This window comes from Lynx rufus, unplaced genomic scaffold (genome assembly GCF_022079265.1).
Source record: "Lynx rufus isolate CCGP_SWC_20201006 ecotype Redwood Valley unplaced genomic scaffold, mLynRuf1.p SCAF_7, whole genome shotgun sequence".
NCBI lineage: Eukaryota > Metazoa > Chordata > Mammalia > Carnivora > Felidae > Lynx > Lynx rufus.
The window spans coordinates 41,828,088-41,842,795 of NW_025814889.1; the positions used below are offsets into that span (position 1 = coordinate 41,828,088).

General features: G+C 49.5%; 1 protein-coding gene across 1 annotated transcript; it reads right to left on the reverse strand.

Annotated features, from left to right (window-relative positions):
- Positions 1–4,702: 4,702 nt before the first annotated feature.
- On the reverse strand, positions 4,703–13,782 carry C1R (complement C1r). The gene is made up of 11 exons (XM_047067008.1): positions 13,643–13,782; positions 13,318–13,546; positions 11,570–11,762; positions 11,099–11,245; positions 10,801–10,997; positions 10,365–10,512; positions 10,136–10,257; positions 8,094–8,172; positions 7,582–7,737; positions 5,962–6,036; positions 4,703–5,481 (listed from the first exon to the last, which is right to left on the reverse strand). Exons 1-11 carry the CDS (start codon positions 13,780–13,782, stop codon positions 4,703–4,705), a joined length of 2,265 nt encoding a protein of 754 aa, XP_046922964.1.
- Between the last annotated feature and the right edge of the window lie 926 nt (positions 13,783–14,708).

Genomic DNA, 14,708 nt, shown 5'->3' on the forward strand with positions numbered 1-14,708 from the left:
GATGAGATCGCAAGTTGGATGCTTAAGTGACTGAGCCACCCAGGCACCCTGAAGGTTACCCCTTTAAAAGTTTTTTTTTAATTAAAAAATATTTTAATAGAGCATCATCTCTTTACTTTTTGACTAAAGCATCTACATGGCTTAAAATTGGAAAGATCAGAGTACACAGTGAAAACTTTTCTTTTTACTCCTGTCCTCTCCGAGAGATCACCATTGCTTCTTGCATATCTTTCCGGCAATATTTTATAGGTATAAAAGTGATATATATATACCCTCTCCTCTTTTTTTTTTTTTTCCAACGTTTATTTATTTTTGGGACAGAGAGAGACAGAGCATGAACGGGGCAGGGGCAGAGAGAGAGGGAGACACAGAATCGGAAACAGGCTCCAGGCTCTGAGCCATCAGCCCAGAGCCTGACGCGGGGCTCGAACTCACGGACCGCGAGATCGTGACCTGGCTGAAGTCGGACGCTTAACCGACTGCGCCACCCAGGCGCCCCCCCTCTCCTCTTTTTGTACAAATAGTATTTTATACACCCTGTCCTGCTTTTTACTTTTTCATTTATCTTGGAGATCGAATGCTACATTGTATTTCATTATTCGGATATTCCATGATATGCTTGGAACTTTGCTGCTAGACCTTTCAGAATCCAGGATTCTAATACTTTGCTGTCATAAACAGCATTGCAATGACTAACCTTGTCCATATGTCATGTATCTCACATGTGAGAATATCTGTGGGAAAAATTCCTAGAAGTAGAATCGCTGGGTCAAAGGCATGTGCACTTGTGGTTTTGATAACGTGTTGCCAAGTTGTTCTTTACAGGGTGTGGACCACATTCCAATAAGCAATGCATGAGTGACTGTTATCTCCACATCTTCACCAACATAGTATATTATCTCTAAAAAGCTTAAAGCTAAAAATATGGTGGGTTGGGGCACCTGGGTGGCTCAGTCGGTTTCGTGTTCAGCTCTTGGTTTAGGCTCAGTTGGTGATCTCACGGTTTGGGGGCTCGAGCCCCGAGTTGGGCTCTGTGTTGACAGTGCCGAGCCTGCTTGGAATTCTCTCTCCTCTCTATCGGCCCCTCCCCTGCTCGGTCTTGCTCTCTGTCCCTCTGTCCCTCTCTCAAAATAAACAAATAAATAAGTAAACATTTAAAAAATGGTGTCTTAACGCTTTTCCTTTTTATGAGTTAGCTTAAGCCCCACAGCTGAATCTTAATTTGTATTTCCTTTTCTGACGTCTGTTCATAGAACATTGCTTTTATCCGTATTTATGCATTTATTTTTTTAACTCTGCACACCTGAAGGACAAGCCGCACCTGACTTTGGGTGAGGGGAGTGGGAACCAGGAAGGTCAGAGCAGTCCCTGGACTCTGCTGGGACGACCTTTGATGATTACAGTAAGGACAAAGGACTCAGAATCTTACATTTGCCAGGAACCTTAGAAATGATACAGTTCAATGTTTTCATTTTTGTTTCAGGTTTTGTTCTCACTACCTCTGCCTTTTCCATCCCACCCACTCCACTGCCATCTCCATTGGGATCCTGCAGGCACTTGGCTTCTGAAAAATACGCGGTGACTGCAATTAACGTGTGCTCCTGAAACACTGCATACCCCCCCCCACCCCGTGTATGCTTTTGTGTAGACCGTGTGAAAACATGTTTTCCTGTCATTTCTGCCTCTACAAGTCTGCAATCCTGACATCTAAGGTGCTCTTTTTTAAAAATATTTTTTAAATGTTTATTTATTTTTGAGAGAGAGAGAGAGAGTGTGGGAGCGAGGGAGTGCAGGGGAGGGGCAGAGAGAGGGAGACAGAATCTGAGGCAGGTGCCAGGCTCTGAGCTGTCAGCATAGAGCTCAACATGGGGCTCGAACTCATGAACTGTGAGATCAGGACCTGAGCTGAAGTCAGATGCTTAACCCACCGAGGCACCCACGCACTCCTCTAAAGGAGAGCTCTTAAAACCTGAAAGTGTTTAAATAATTTGGCACCAAAAGTTATTTAGTGGCAAAACCTGACCTGATGGGTAGCTATTTAGAGTCTTTGCCTATCTCATACGCTGACAATATTCAAATGTTTTTCAGAAGAATGATTCCCTTTTCTTGTTGCAGATTGTTGCCCTAGACCCTGCTGGGGGCATGAGGTAACAGTCTGCTACATTTCTGAAATCTGTAAAATCTGGAATATTGAAAGGCAGTTGGCCCTGAGGGTGTCAGATAAGGGATTGTGGACCTTCATTTGGACTTAAAAATTCTTGGGGCGCCTGGGTGGCTCAGTCGGTTAAGTGGCCGACTTCAGGTCATGGTCTCGTGGTCCGTGAGTTCAAGCTCCACGTCGGGCTCTGTGCTGACAGCTCAGAGCCTGGAGCCTGCTTCTGATTCTGTGTCTCCCTTTCTCTTTGCCCCTCTACCGCCTGTGCTCTCTCTCTCTCAAAAATAAATAAACATTAAAAAAATGTGTCTTAAGTAATACAAATTATCTAAAAATATTGTTTTTTTAAAAAATTTCTTTTTTATGTTTTTATTTTATTTTTGAGAGAGAGAGTGGGAGTGGGGGAGGGGCAGAGGGAGAGGGTGACACAATCAGAAGCAACCTCCAGCCTCTGAGCTGTTGGCACAGAGCCTGACGTGGGGCTCGAACTCACGGACTGTGAGATCATGACCTGAGCTGAAGTCGGGTGCTTGACTGAGCCATCCAGGCACCCCTAAAAATATTGTTAATCTTTCAATTTGGAAACAAAAATGTCATATCACTTCTTTAAAAAATTTTTTTTAAATGTTTATTTATTAAAAAAATTTTTAAATGTTTACTTATTTTAGAGAGAGAGAGAGAGACTGACAGGACATGAGCAGGGGAGGGGCAGAGAGAGTTGGAGACACAGAATCTGAAGCAGGCTCAAGGTTCTGAACTGTCAGCAGAGCCCAAGGTGGGGCTTGAACTCACAAACTGTGGGGTCATGACCTGAGCTAAAGTGGGACTGACACTTAACTAACTGAGCCACCCACGTGGCCCTCATTACCACTCCTCCCTTAAGAGATACTTAGAGGGGCGTCTGACGGGCTTGGTCAGTAGAGCATGTGATTCTTGATCTCAGAGTTGTGAGTTCGAGCCCTACATTGTGTGCAGAGATTATGTAAAAATAAAATCTTTAAAAAAACCAACGGGCACCTGGGTAGCTCACTTGGTTAAGCATCTGACTTTAGCTCAGGTCATGATCTCACGGTTTGCGGGTTCAAACCCCTGTCGGGCTCTGTGCTGACAGCTTGGAGCTTGGAATCATCTTCAGATTCTGCCTCCCTTTCTCTCTGCTCCTCCCCCGCTCATGCTCTCTCTCTCTCTCTCTCAAAATAAATAAACATTAAAAATAAATAAATAAAAAAACAAAAAAAGAAACACGTAGAAGTTGTAAAGGGAGCTTTTATTTGCTTATTTTTTAAATCTATTTTTTAAAGAATGTTTCTTATTTGTTAATTTTTATTTTTTTATTTGAGAGAGAGAGAGGAAAGAAACACTTGAGGGAGGGAGAGGGGCAGAAGGAGAGAGGGTGAGAATCCCAAGCAGGTTCCATGCTCCACTTCCACCGGGCACCCGACTCAATGTGGAGCTTGAAGGAGGACTCAATCCCACAGTCCTGGAATTGTGACCTGAGCTGTAATCAGGAATCCGACACTAACCGATGGAGCCACCCGGGCCCCCTGGAAAGGGAGCTTTAAAAAAAGACTGTTATATTTGCAACTACATGTGTGGGGAAATCAGGATTTTCTTCTTATATAATCAAAACAAAATTAGAAATAAATTGTTATCTAGAACCCTAATTGTAAATGTGTGCATAAACATTTTTGATTCTGATTGTCTTCTTAAGTATTAAAAAAATTTTTTCTTGGGGCGCCTGGGTGGCTTGGTCGGTTAAGCGTCCGACTTCGGCTCAGGTCACCATCTCGCGGTCTGTGAGTTCGAGCCCCGCGTCGGGCTCTGGGCTGATGGCTCAGAGCCTGGAGCCTGCTTCCGATTCTGTGTCTCCCTCTCTCTCTGCTCCTCCCCTGTTCATGCTCTGTCTCTCTCTGTCTCAAAAATAAATAAACGTTAAAAAAAAAATTAAAAAAAAAAAGAAAAAAAATTGTTTTTCTTACTGTTTATTTTTGGGAGACAGAGAGACAGAGTGCGAGCAGGGGAGGGGCAGAGAGAGAGGGAGACACAGAATGTGAAGCAGGCTCCAGGCTCCGAGCTGTCAGCACAGAGCCTGACTCGGGGCTCGAACCCTGGAAGTGCGGGATCATGACCTGTGCTAAAGTCCGATGCTTAACCGACTGAGCCACCGAGGTGCCCCTTAAGTATTTTCAATATGATCCTATTAAATATTTTTATATTGGTTAAATACTACTTTTAACTCATTCTGCACACTGGCATTTCTCATAAAATTTTCTTTGGAAAGAGTTTCAATTGCCCAAGGGTATAATGACGGAAGAGGACAATGATAACTAGAGATTGTGGAATACATCTTCTGCAATCCTTGGAGGAAATAAAGGTGACCTTTGGGTTGTTTCAGGGATGGGATTATAGAAAAGAGCATTTATTTCACACAATGTCTTTCTGCATCAGTGATTTTAATATGGATTCTTAGTGGTTATCAATAACTGGTCAGATCATTTTTTTTTTTAATGTACTGCTGTCTGGATTTTGACCTAGTGAATTGTGGGCTCAGCCCTCTCCCTCCTCCTCCCCCATCTCCTTCTTGATCCAGTCCACGTAGTTGAGTAATTTGGTGTAGAAGCCATAGCCCCTGCCACACCCGATGCCCCAGGATACGATGCCCGTGGCCACCCAGCGATCATTGTCCTCATCCTTCACTGCAAAGACCCCTCCGCTATCGCCCTGACAGGCATCCTGCTTTAGAGACGGGTCCCCGGCACAGAACATGTTTTGAGAAAACACATCGTTCCTATTTTTTTTCCGGAGCCAGCTCTCACACGCCTCTCGCCTACCTACGGGCAGACGGATAAACTTGAGGTCATAGGAAAGCCTCTCCTCCATTATCCCAAAGCCACTGACGTAGCCCATGAGGCCCCTGTCATAGAAGGTCTCGTTGTCAGGGAGGCAGATGGGGAGGAGGTTGGGCCCCAGGGTGACACTATTTTCCAGCTCCAAGAGGGCGATGTCCGCCTCAAAATTGTTAGACTCGTCCTGGCGGTAGTCTGGGTGAATGCTGACCCTGCGGACAGGGTGGTTTGCTAGTTTTGTGATCTCTTCCACGTTTACGTGGCCCAGGAACACATCCCTGGTGGCGTTATTTTCCCCGTTGTAGTCCTTGGGGTAGAGGGTGTGGGCAGCTGTGAGGATCCAGCGGTCGCCCAGCAGGGCCCCCCCGCCTGGCCCATAGATGTTGGTGTATGCCTGCCAGGGGAAGTTGCCCAGCTTGGCTCTTTGCCCTCCAATGATGCGCTGCTTCTGTTCCACGGGATTGACGGGTTTCCCACACACTGGAGAGGAGAGACAGAGAAGGCAAGTTCAAGTCAGTCCGGCCCATCCTCTTTCCTTCTGTGATCAGGCAGTTCCCCCCTGAGGCCTTTTTTTCTGGCTGGGGGCGGGGGGAGCGGGGCCGTTTCCTCTTTGTTCTCCCATTCCCACCCTCCCCCTGAGTCTTTGGCCTTTGTCAGCCTCTCCTCCTGGCTCTGGTTTATTTCTTCCTGGGGGTTTTCTTGCTCTTTTTTACTCCCCGATTCCCCATCTGCTCAGGGAAAAAGCGGGAATGTCAGGACCGAGTCCAGTTGTCTGGGTCCCTCTGTCCGTTTCTCCTGGGCCTTCTCCTTACCTTCCCCCTTTACTACTCCTGTCTATTTTTGACCTCAAGCTGGAGTGTCTCTCCATTCACTTTGTCTCCATGCTCTGTGCAGGCTCTTCCTGAGGCCCCGCAGCGTTGCCGAAGGCACTGGGGATGGCCCCAGAGGGCTTCCACTCACCTGGCAAACACCGAGGAATCTTTTGTCCTTCCTTTTCATTCTTCCAAATGCCCTCGGCGGTGCAGGTATAGGCCCCTGTGGAAAGAGGGGGCGATGAGCAGGCTGGGCGATGGTGGGCAGGAGAAGCGGCTCGCAGAGGCCAGTAAGCACAGAGCGCGCTAGATGGGGAGAGGGGAGATCCGGAACCAACACGGACAAAGGGAAGGTTGAAATACATAAGGATGGAATATCACAAGTGTTGTGAGGCTCCCTACGTATATTTTTTTGGTGTTGACATTCGGTGAAAAAAATCAGAACATTAACTCTACGTTTGATGTGCTCCCTGTTTGTGAAGGTAGACATAAAAACCGGAAGGAACATTTGAACATCTTGTCAGTGACTGCACCTTGGAAGTGGGTTTGTAGATAATAATGGTGGCTACATTTTCTGATGGCTGACGGAGTACCGTACCTGTTGCTAAGCACTTTCTTGACATTATCTCCTTGAAGCACCACAGTGACACTTTCGGGGATGCATTATTATCCTCATTTTTTTGGAGGAGGAAAATGAGCTGAAATAGTTTGCACAAGGTCACATAATTTCTAGGTTACAGAACCAAGATGCAAACTAAGAAGGATTGTCTGACTTCAAAGCCCAGCTCTTTAATAATACTATATAATTTCAATATAAGATTGTTTCTTTTTTTGGATGTTTCTAACCTACAAAGCATGTCATTTATTTAATTTTATTTTAAAAAAGTTTATTTATTTTGAGAGAGAGAGAGACAGAACGAGTGAGGGAGGAGCAGAGAGAGAGAGGGGGAGAGAGAATCCCTAGCAGGCTCCATGCTGATAGTGCGAAGCCCAATGCGGGACTGGAACTCACAAACTGTGGATCATGACCTGAGCCAAAATCAAGAGTTTGATGCTTAACTGACTGAGCCACCCAGGCGCTCCTAGGATGTGATTTATTTTATTTTATTTTATTTTATTTTATTTTATTTTATTTTAATGGTTATTCAGTTTTGAGAGAGAGACAGAGACAGAGACAGAGTGTGAGCAGGGGAGGGACAGGGGGAGAGGGAGACCCCGAACCCAAGAAGGCTCCAAGCTCCGAGCTGTCATCCCAGAGCCTGACATGGGGCTTGAACTCACAAACTGGAAGATCATGACCTGAGCAGAAGTCGGATGTTTAACTGACTGAGCCACCCGGGCACTCCTGATTTATTTTAAAGAAAAGTTTGGAAGATAAGTTTGAGAGTCATTTAGTAAATCTAAATGCAAAAAAGTTGCAACATAGTAGCCTGAGGGGGTGTTGGAGGTGGTGGGGATGGTGGTGGTGGAAATGATGGTGACGGAGGTCGGGACGGTGACGCTGCTTGCGCGGGTGGGAATGATGATGCTTGTGGTGAGAAGGAGCGGACCGTTTATGAGATTTGAGATTTTCTTTGTGTCGGCTCCGGTGCCTCCTTATGCAACCCTACTAGACGCCTCTTGGCATCGTACTTTAGGCCCCTGAAGCCGGCGTCCTGGGAAGATACCGTAATATGCATCCATTCTCGAGGGGTTATGTTGGAAGAAATCTCGGAAGATGTCCCGAGAAGATGGAAGGGAGGAGGCTGCCGTTTGCATGGGTCCCTACCTCGCTCGGTTTCACTGATGCCTCCTCTGGTCTGCATCTTGTAATAGGGCTCCCGGCAGTAGTACTGGATACGGGCCTGGTAGGTGTTCACCCCCTTTGCGGTGGTGTAATTGAAGTCCCCGTTAGTCAGGCTTTGGGGCTGCCCACAGTCCTTGACTTGGAGAGAACACAGGGCCGTATGAGAGCTGAGAACGTACTGGAACTTCAGCGGAGGGACCACGAGTTGTCTGCCCACAGAACAAGCTGAGAACCTCAGGGCACTACGGTCGGTGGGGGGAACTTATGACGGATGGGAACTGGATGGAGTGAAATTCAGTTCTGGGGAGAGCCCCCCAGTACAGCTGAGCGGAGGGCCGACTGGTTCCTGCTGTGGGCCATAGGCTTCAGAGGACAAGTGGGGGGGACAGTCCTTTGGGGAGAGGCTTAGCCCAGGCCCCCTCTTCCCTTCACATCCCAGGTCCTCACGGCCGGGGGGTGGGAGTAGGGGCAGATACTCCTGAGTTGTGACTTACTCTTGCATCTGGGCATGGCACGGTGCCACGTGCCGTCGTCCTGACAGACAGCCGTGAAGGAGAGCAGCACCTGGTTTCCCTGTGTGAGAAGAGGGACAGAGGTAGCTGTGTCATTAGTACAAGAAGGCACTGCGGTTCCCTTCCCGCCTTTCCCACCCCAGAGCAGCAGCCAGTGCCAGAACATCTCAAACTCGCAGGCCTCAGAACCTCTGTGGGTGCGGCTCCTTTGTCCTTCTCAGACCGGGGCTACCGAGGGGAGCCCCGAGTCACACGGCAGCAAGTCAGAGCAAGGACTCATTGTCAGGCCCAATAATCCTCTCTCTAGACTCTTGCCTTTTTCCACGGAGGCCCATTTGGACTCCACAGGTTTAGATTAAAAAAACAGCAAGACTGGCTGGGTGTTTTCTGCGTTGGAACAAAACACCGTGCCCTGAAGTAGAACCATGTTTCTCCTCCTTTGGAGTACCCACCGGTCTTGGCCTGCATCACTTCCTTTCTCCTAGACCGCAGTTTTCTTTCTTTCTTTTTTTTTTTTTAATTTTTTTTTTAATGTTTATTATTGCGAGACAGAGAGACACAGAGCGTGAGCAGGGCAGGGGTAGAAAGAGGGGGAGACACAGAATCTGAAGTAGGCTCCAGGCTCTGAGCTGTCAGCATAGAGCCCGACGCGGGGCTTGAACTCGCAAACTGCGAGATCATGACCTGAGCCAGAGTCGGTTGCTTAACCCACTGAGCCACCCAGGTGCCCCTAGACCGCAGTTTTCTGAAGGGCAAGGGCCCAGCCACTTTCCAGGGTGCTTGAGATACTGATGTGTGCCAAATGCTATAGTAGTTGAGTAGATAGCAAGCACAAAGCAAGAAAATGGCACCCTCTGAGATGAAAATTAACCAGACCCTATGAATGAGTTTCATTCAGGCCAACAACCATCCCAGAGAGTTAGCCCTGGAAAAGATCGCAAGAGAGTGCGTACGAGAACAAGGATGTTTCAGTGAAATGCAAATAACGGGAGACAAGCTGTGTGGCTTGCTTTAAATTCTATGATGTGAGTCACACATGCCAAGGTAAGGGTGGTGGCAGCAGAAGACAGGGAGGGTTGTAACGTGAGCAAAGAGTACGGGAGTCTCCAGTCTTCTGGGCCTGGGACAGCCAGTCCTCATGACGTAGCTGGAGACATCCAGGGGTAAAGAGCAACTCGTCTGGCTAGCTCAGCTTGATGCAACTTTCATAGGTAGGCTGCATGAAGGCTGTCGTGAATATGCGCGTTTCTTTTTACCGACCTCCTGCATCTAGAACACCGCCTGACCCTCGGTAACACTTAAAATGTTTGCTGCATGAATTAACTACTATTTGAGGGCATACCAAAGATCTTCTCTCTGATTCTGATGAGGTCTTCCAAGTGGATCTATTGAACAAAGATGGGATGTCCAGTCCCGTGCCCCTGCCCAGGGGTGACTCTAACTTTCATGTCTTTCAAAACTACATCTTACTTTACCGGATTCTGTGAGATTAACCAATAAAACCATGTTCTTTACTGCACCCGCAAAGCTGAGAACAGGGTGGCGGGTCCAGGCTGAGAACCTCATCGTACATAAAAAAGCCCTGGGGCAAGGGGCGGGAGATTTGGTTCCAGTCCCTCCCGTACAAAATCTGTGATGCTGCGCGAGTCACTCCTTGTACTCCACCCTGCCTCTTCAGGTCCTAATCCTACCGTTACTGCCCAAGGTTAGCAGTTCATAAACTTGGCTGCACATTAGCTTCGAGTGATCCTGATGCCCTAGGTGCCAGGCCGAGGAATCAATCTCCAGGTCAATGGAATCAATCTCTTACAGGGGACCCAGACATCAGTATTCATAAAATTCCAAGTGTTCCCAGTGTATAGTCAGGTTTTGAGAGCTGGTAGACCAGGTGACCCTTCCAGCTCAAGCATCTGTGAGTCCAATCGGGACTGAGCCTAAATCTGATGGGGGGGGGGCTGAGCTACCCGTGTGAATTGCCCCCGGAAGGCTGGGCCAGCTGTTTTCCCTCAGCCTTGGGCTCTTACCTCCACAAGCTGGTAGCCCTGTTTGCAGGTGACAATGAAATAGTCACGGAACTGGTATTGAGGCTGCAGGTCCTGGATGATGGTGAACTTGTCTAGGGTCTTGGGCTGGGGGCACTTGATGACTGTTGGGGAGACCAGAGGACATATTCATGTCAGAGCCACTGTCTCTTCTACCCATCTGATTCTGCCCCAGTGCTGCCTAATGGGAGAGGCCCCCGGGAAATCTTACTTTCAGTCGTATAATGCAGCTTCCAGCCTCGGCTGTCCCCCGAGTCATCCGTGAAGAACAGCAGATCCACGGCATTGCTGCTGCTGTCAAGGTCAGCGGGTCTTTGCTTCCCACAGAACTCGCCGATATTCCTCCCACTGGCGTAGATCTGGTGGGGAAGAGGTGAGGGCCATCTCTCTAATTCAGACATTTCCCCACTGAGCCAGGAGGGCGGCGGTGGTGGGAAGTCTGCTTTTTGTGTATGCTTTCAGCTGGAGGGGGAAAGGGATCCCTAGGATCCACACCCAGTTGTGTGGGAACTCGCCTAGCCCATGTGTGACGTTGGTCATTCCTGTCCCGATTGGCCAGAGGATCTAGCGGGAAGCAGGGGTGAGGGGTGCCGGGTGAAGAGGGGAGGGAGAGGAAGGGGGTCTCTCAGGGAGTAGGACGGCTGTACCTGTAGCTGGTCATAGGGGCAGTGCACTTGCTGGTGGTCATCGATCTCGAAAGGTTCCAGGAACTTGAGGTGGAGGGTGAGGCCGCGCTCTACCCGGATGCTATAGTTGCAGCGCAGGTCAGGGGGGTAGGGCTTGGGGTACTCCAGGCTGGAGACGTAGCCCGATGGCTCCGTGTACAGCTCACTGCTGCACTCGGCTGTGGGAGCAGAGCCGGGTGGGGGGTCACCGGAGACTCTCGGGCTGGCCAGCAAGCCCTTGCTCCATCCCTGCCTCCCTTCCACAGTGCCCCAACCTCACCCTGGCAGGAATGCCCATTCTTCTGAAGCTCATAGCCTGGACGGCAGGAACAGAAGTAGCCACCAGGATAGTTATGACACAGGTGCTGGCACTGGGGCTGGAGATTCTCCTCAACCGAGTTGCGCTGGGCGGCACATTCATCGAGGTCTGGAAGAGATTCCAGAAGGAGAGGTTAAATTCCTGCCGGGGATTTCTGTAATGGCTCTGCTCTCAGAGAGATCACTCACCGGAGGCCGAAAGACAAAGTCAGCTCTTGGCCACCTGAACTTCCAGGCCTGTCTAATGATGTCTTCTGGAAATCCCCCAATGGTGACAGAACCCAGGTTGGCAGGCCCCCTTTGGACAAAGCTCTCTTGAGGGGAAAAGGAAGGAAGGACAGGCTTCCTACTCCTTTGGATTCAAGATTCCCCTTTTCTGGTCCCTAGTCCATATGACTAAGGCCAGAAAAAAAGGCACCCAGGGACCACTCACCCACAGCTTGGTAGTAGGCCAGGAAGCCCTTGTAGAACATAATGGTGCCATTCTCCTCATTGGAGAAGTCCGTGTGGAAGGTCAGCAGCATCTTGTTCCCTTCAGACATAAATTCCTTTGCTTCTGGGGGGTTGCCCAGTGGAGAACCCAGTTGCCCACAGAACCTCCCCAGAGTTTTCTTGTCAGCAGAGATCTGGTGGAGGAAGGAGAAGGGGCGGGAAGAGGAGCTGTTGAGGAGACACGTCCCATGAGGAAGGTCAGTGAAGGTCCTCCTCTTGTCCCAAAGAGCGAGTGTCCCAAAGAGTTCCACTCTACTGGTGGAACAGCCTCTGCCTGGTTTCTGCCTGCCGGGATCTGGCTGTTGTGAACTTCTCCCCACCCTGGCGGGACTTCCATGGTGCATCTGAGTCTCCCAGTGGGTAGCTCCTTGCATGTCACCCTGTGCCTGGTACATCACCTCTTCTTTGTTCTATGTCCCCCAGCATGTTTCAGACCTTTCTTCATTTCCACCACCTCCCGTGCTCGTCTTCCACTGGAATCTTGGTTGTCTCTACCCTAGTCTTTAGCATTCTTTCATTCCGAGAGCCCGACAGGTCTGCTTTATTTTCTGTCTAGTTACTCCACCTCACCTTATGCAAACCATTCACATCCAGTCATGCTTCCTGATAGACTCAGCTGAGAGTGAGCCTCTCCAGCCTTCATATCGGCAAGCATCGCCTAGAATCCCTTATCTTTCCTTTCGTAAAAAATTTTTTTTAAGTTTATTTATTTATTTTGAGAGAGAGAGACAGAAATTGAGAGAGAGTGTACACAAGTGGGGGAGGGGCAGAGAGTGGGAGAGAGAATTCCAAGCAGGCTCCACGCTGTCAACGCAGAGCCCGACTCGGGGCTTGATCTCAAGAACCCACGAGATCATGACCTGAGCTGAAACTGAGTCAGATGCTTAACCGACTGAGCCACCCAGGCGCCACCCCCCCACTTTATCTCTTTCTTCACAGGTTCCTTAACCCCTCAAAAGTGGAAGACATCCTGCCCCCACCCCATCCCTCTCTATCCCTACCCCGGAGACCCTTCCCCCCAACCCTGCAAACTTCTCAAGTCCTCTGGGTTAGGAAGATGTATCATTTTCCGATCATTCTCTCATAGCCTCCAGAGGGTATACCCTCCTGGGAATGGTATTTATCAGATGTGTGTAGTCTCTACTTGGATCCTGAACCTTGAATCTCATTTTTATTGGATATAGAAAGTTGAGACTTGGAAGGCCTTCTTGGTTGTTTCAAAGGTGAGGAGACTGAGCCCATTGACTTTGCTGAGGGCTACATTTGAGCTACTACTGCATACATTTCTCTCCCCCATGTTCCTGTTTAGGCAGGCAGCCATGGTGATATTCTACATGGAAACAGGGAAACTGAGGCACAGCTGTTTTCCAAAGACTCCCAGAAAGTCAGCAGATGGGGAAGGTTTTTCTGACTCTTATGGACAGTACATTTCCTGGAAGTGGGACCTGTACGTTCCTTCCTCCATGTTTCTCCCTTCAGTGCTCACTGAGGGCCTCTAAATCCAGTGGACCCCCCCCCACACACATCCAGGGTGTCACCTGACTCTCAGAGCTCCACTTGGCCATCAGCTCTTGAAGGGCTAGGGCTCTGTCCATGTGTGAAGAATGCTATCCAGGGTGGTTAGAACACAAGTCCTCAGTTTCCAGAGACACCCAGCTCTCCCTCTGCCCTCCCAACCTGATCCCATACCTTGACGTAGTCATAGAAACAGCCTTCAGAAGGCTCCAGGTCAAACTGCCAGAAGACGAGCTTCACCCTGAATCCTGTGGGCACCGTGATCACAGTGGTTTTCTCAAAGTTGTTGGGGTAAGGCTTGGGGTACAGAGGAGAAGTCACCTCCCCAAAGAGCTTCTGAGAAATGGGGATGGAGCCTTCCACCCTACAGAACAGGATCATCACCAGGAGGTATAAGAGCCACCTGCCGAAAAGAAAGTGGGTGTCTGTAGGGCTGGAGGGGTGCAGCACCCTTGCCATTTTGGCAGTGACTGGGGTGGGGGCTGGGATGGTCTCATACCGCTCGGCATTTTCCACTCTGGCCATTCTAGACCTCATAGAGATGTTCTCAGTGGGGGTGGGTGAAGAGGGGAGGCTGGTCTCTGCAGCCGCTGCATTGGGTATTCCTCCCCCGGGGCAATGTGCAGTCCAAAGGTTCATCATACTCCCTGTCCTCTCTCCCCATCCTCCTCCCCTGCCCTCTCGCAACACTCCCCTCCCCTTCCCGGAATAGGGCTGGCTTGGGACCAGTTAACTGAGGGTGAGGGTTTCCAGTCATGGCTCTCTGATATGGCTCCCAAGGGCCAGCAAAGGCCTCTGGGAGAAACGGCCTATAGAATATGGAGTCACACACAGAGCGCACCCCTCCTGGGCAGAGTGGGTCTCCCCATCTTGCTGCTCCCCTGTTATGAGCTGGGAGGAAGAAGAGAGCGTGGCCATCACCTCACGTGTGTAAGGTCTCCTTTTGTCCTCATGAGGAGGGATGGAAGGTATGTGTTTGCGTGTGCCCGCGTGTGCATACCGGCATAAGGTAAGCTCTACGGGGAGGGGAAGGGTGTTCCTGTCTCCCTGAATAAATTTGGGAGCAGAGTTGCCCAGGATTCTCCCTTCTGGCTTCTCCCTCCCTCCCTCCCTGGGTCCCCATCAGCCTTACTCACATTTCTCCAGGCCTGTTTTTGGATCCTAGACTCTCCTGACAGCGTCTTCATCCACTCTGCGTTGAGGGAGACAGCGGTCATGCAGAGGAGGGAAGGGGGAGGGAATGAGCGTGGAGGGGAAGGGGGGTGGGAACCATTCCCGGAGGAATGTTGTAGGGAATGAACTATTTGCATAAACAAAATGAAAAAAAAGTCTGTTTCCAGTTGAGTAGAGTTTTGGTTTTGAAATCCCTGATGGTGGCGCCACCTGCTGGCCGATCTGGGGAAGGGCTGGGGAGACGGGCCTGAGTTTCTCCAGTGGAGACAGCCTTTGGTTTGGAAAACCCAGACCTCGCGGTTTCTAAATCTGATCTGAATTTTCATTTTCTTCAGGGACCGCCGTTGTCTTTACAAGGTTCCTACACCAAAGGCAGTGGAAATCGCTGTTGA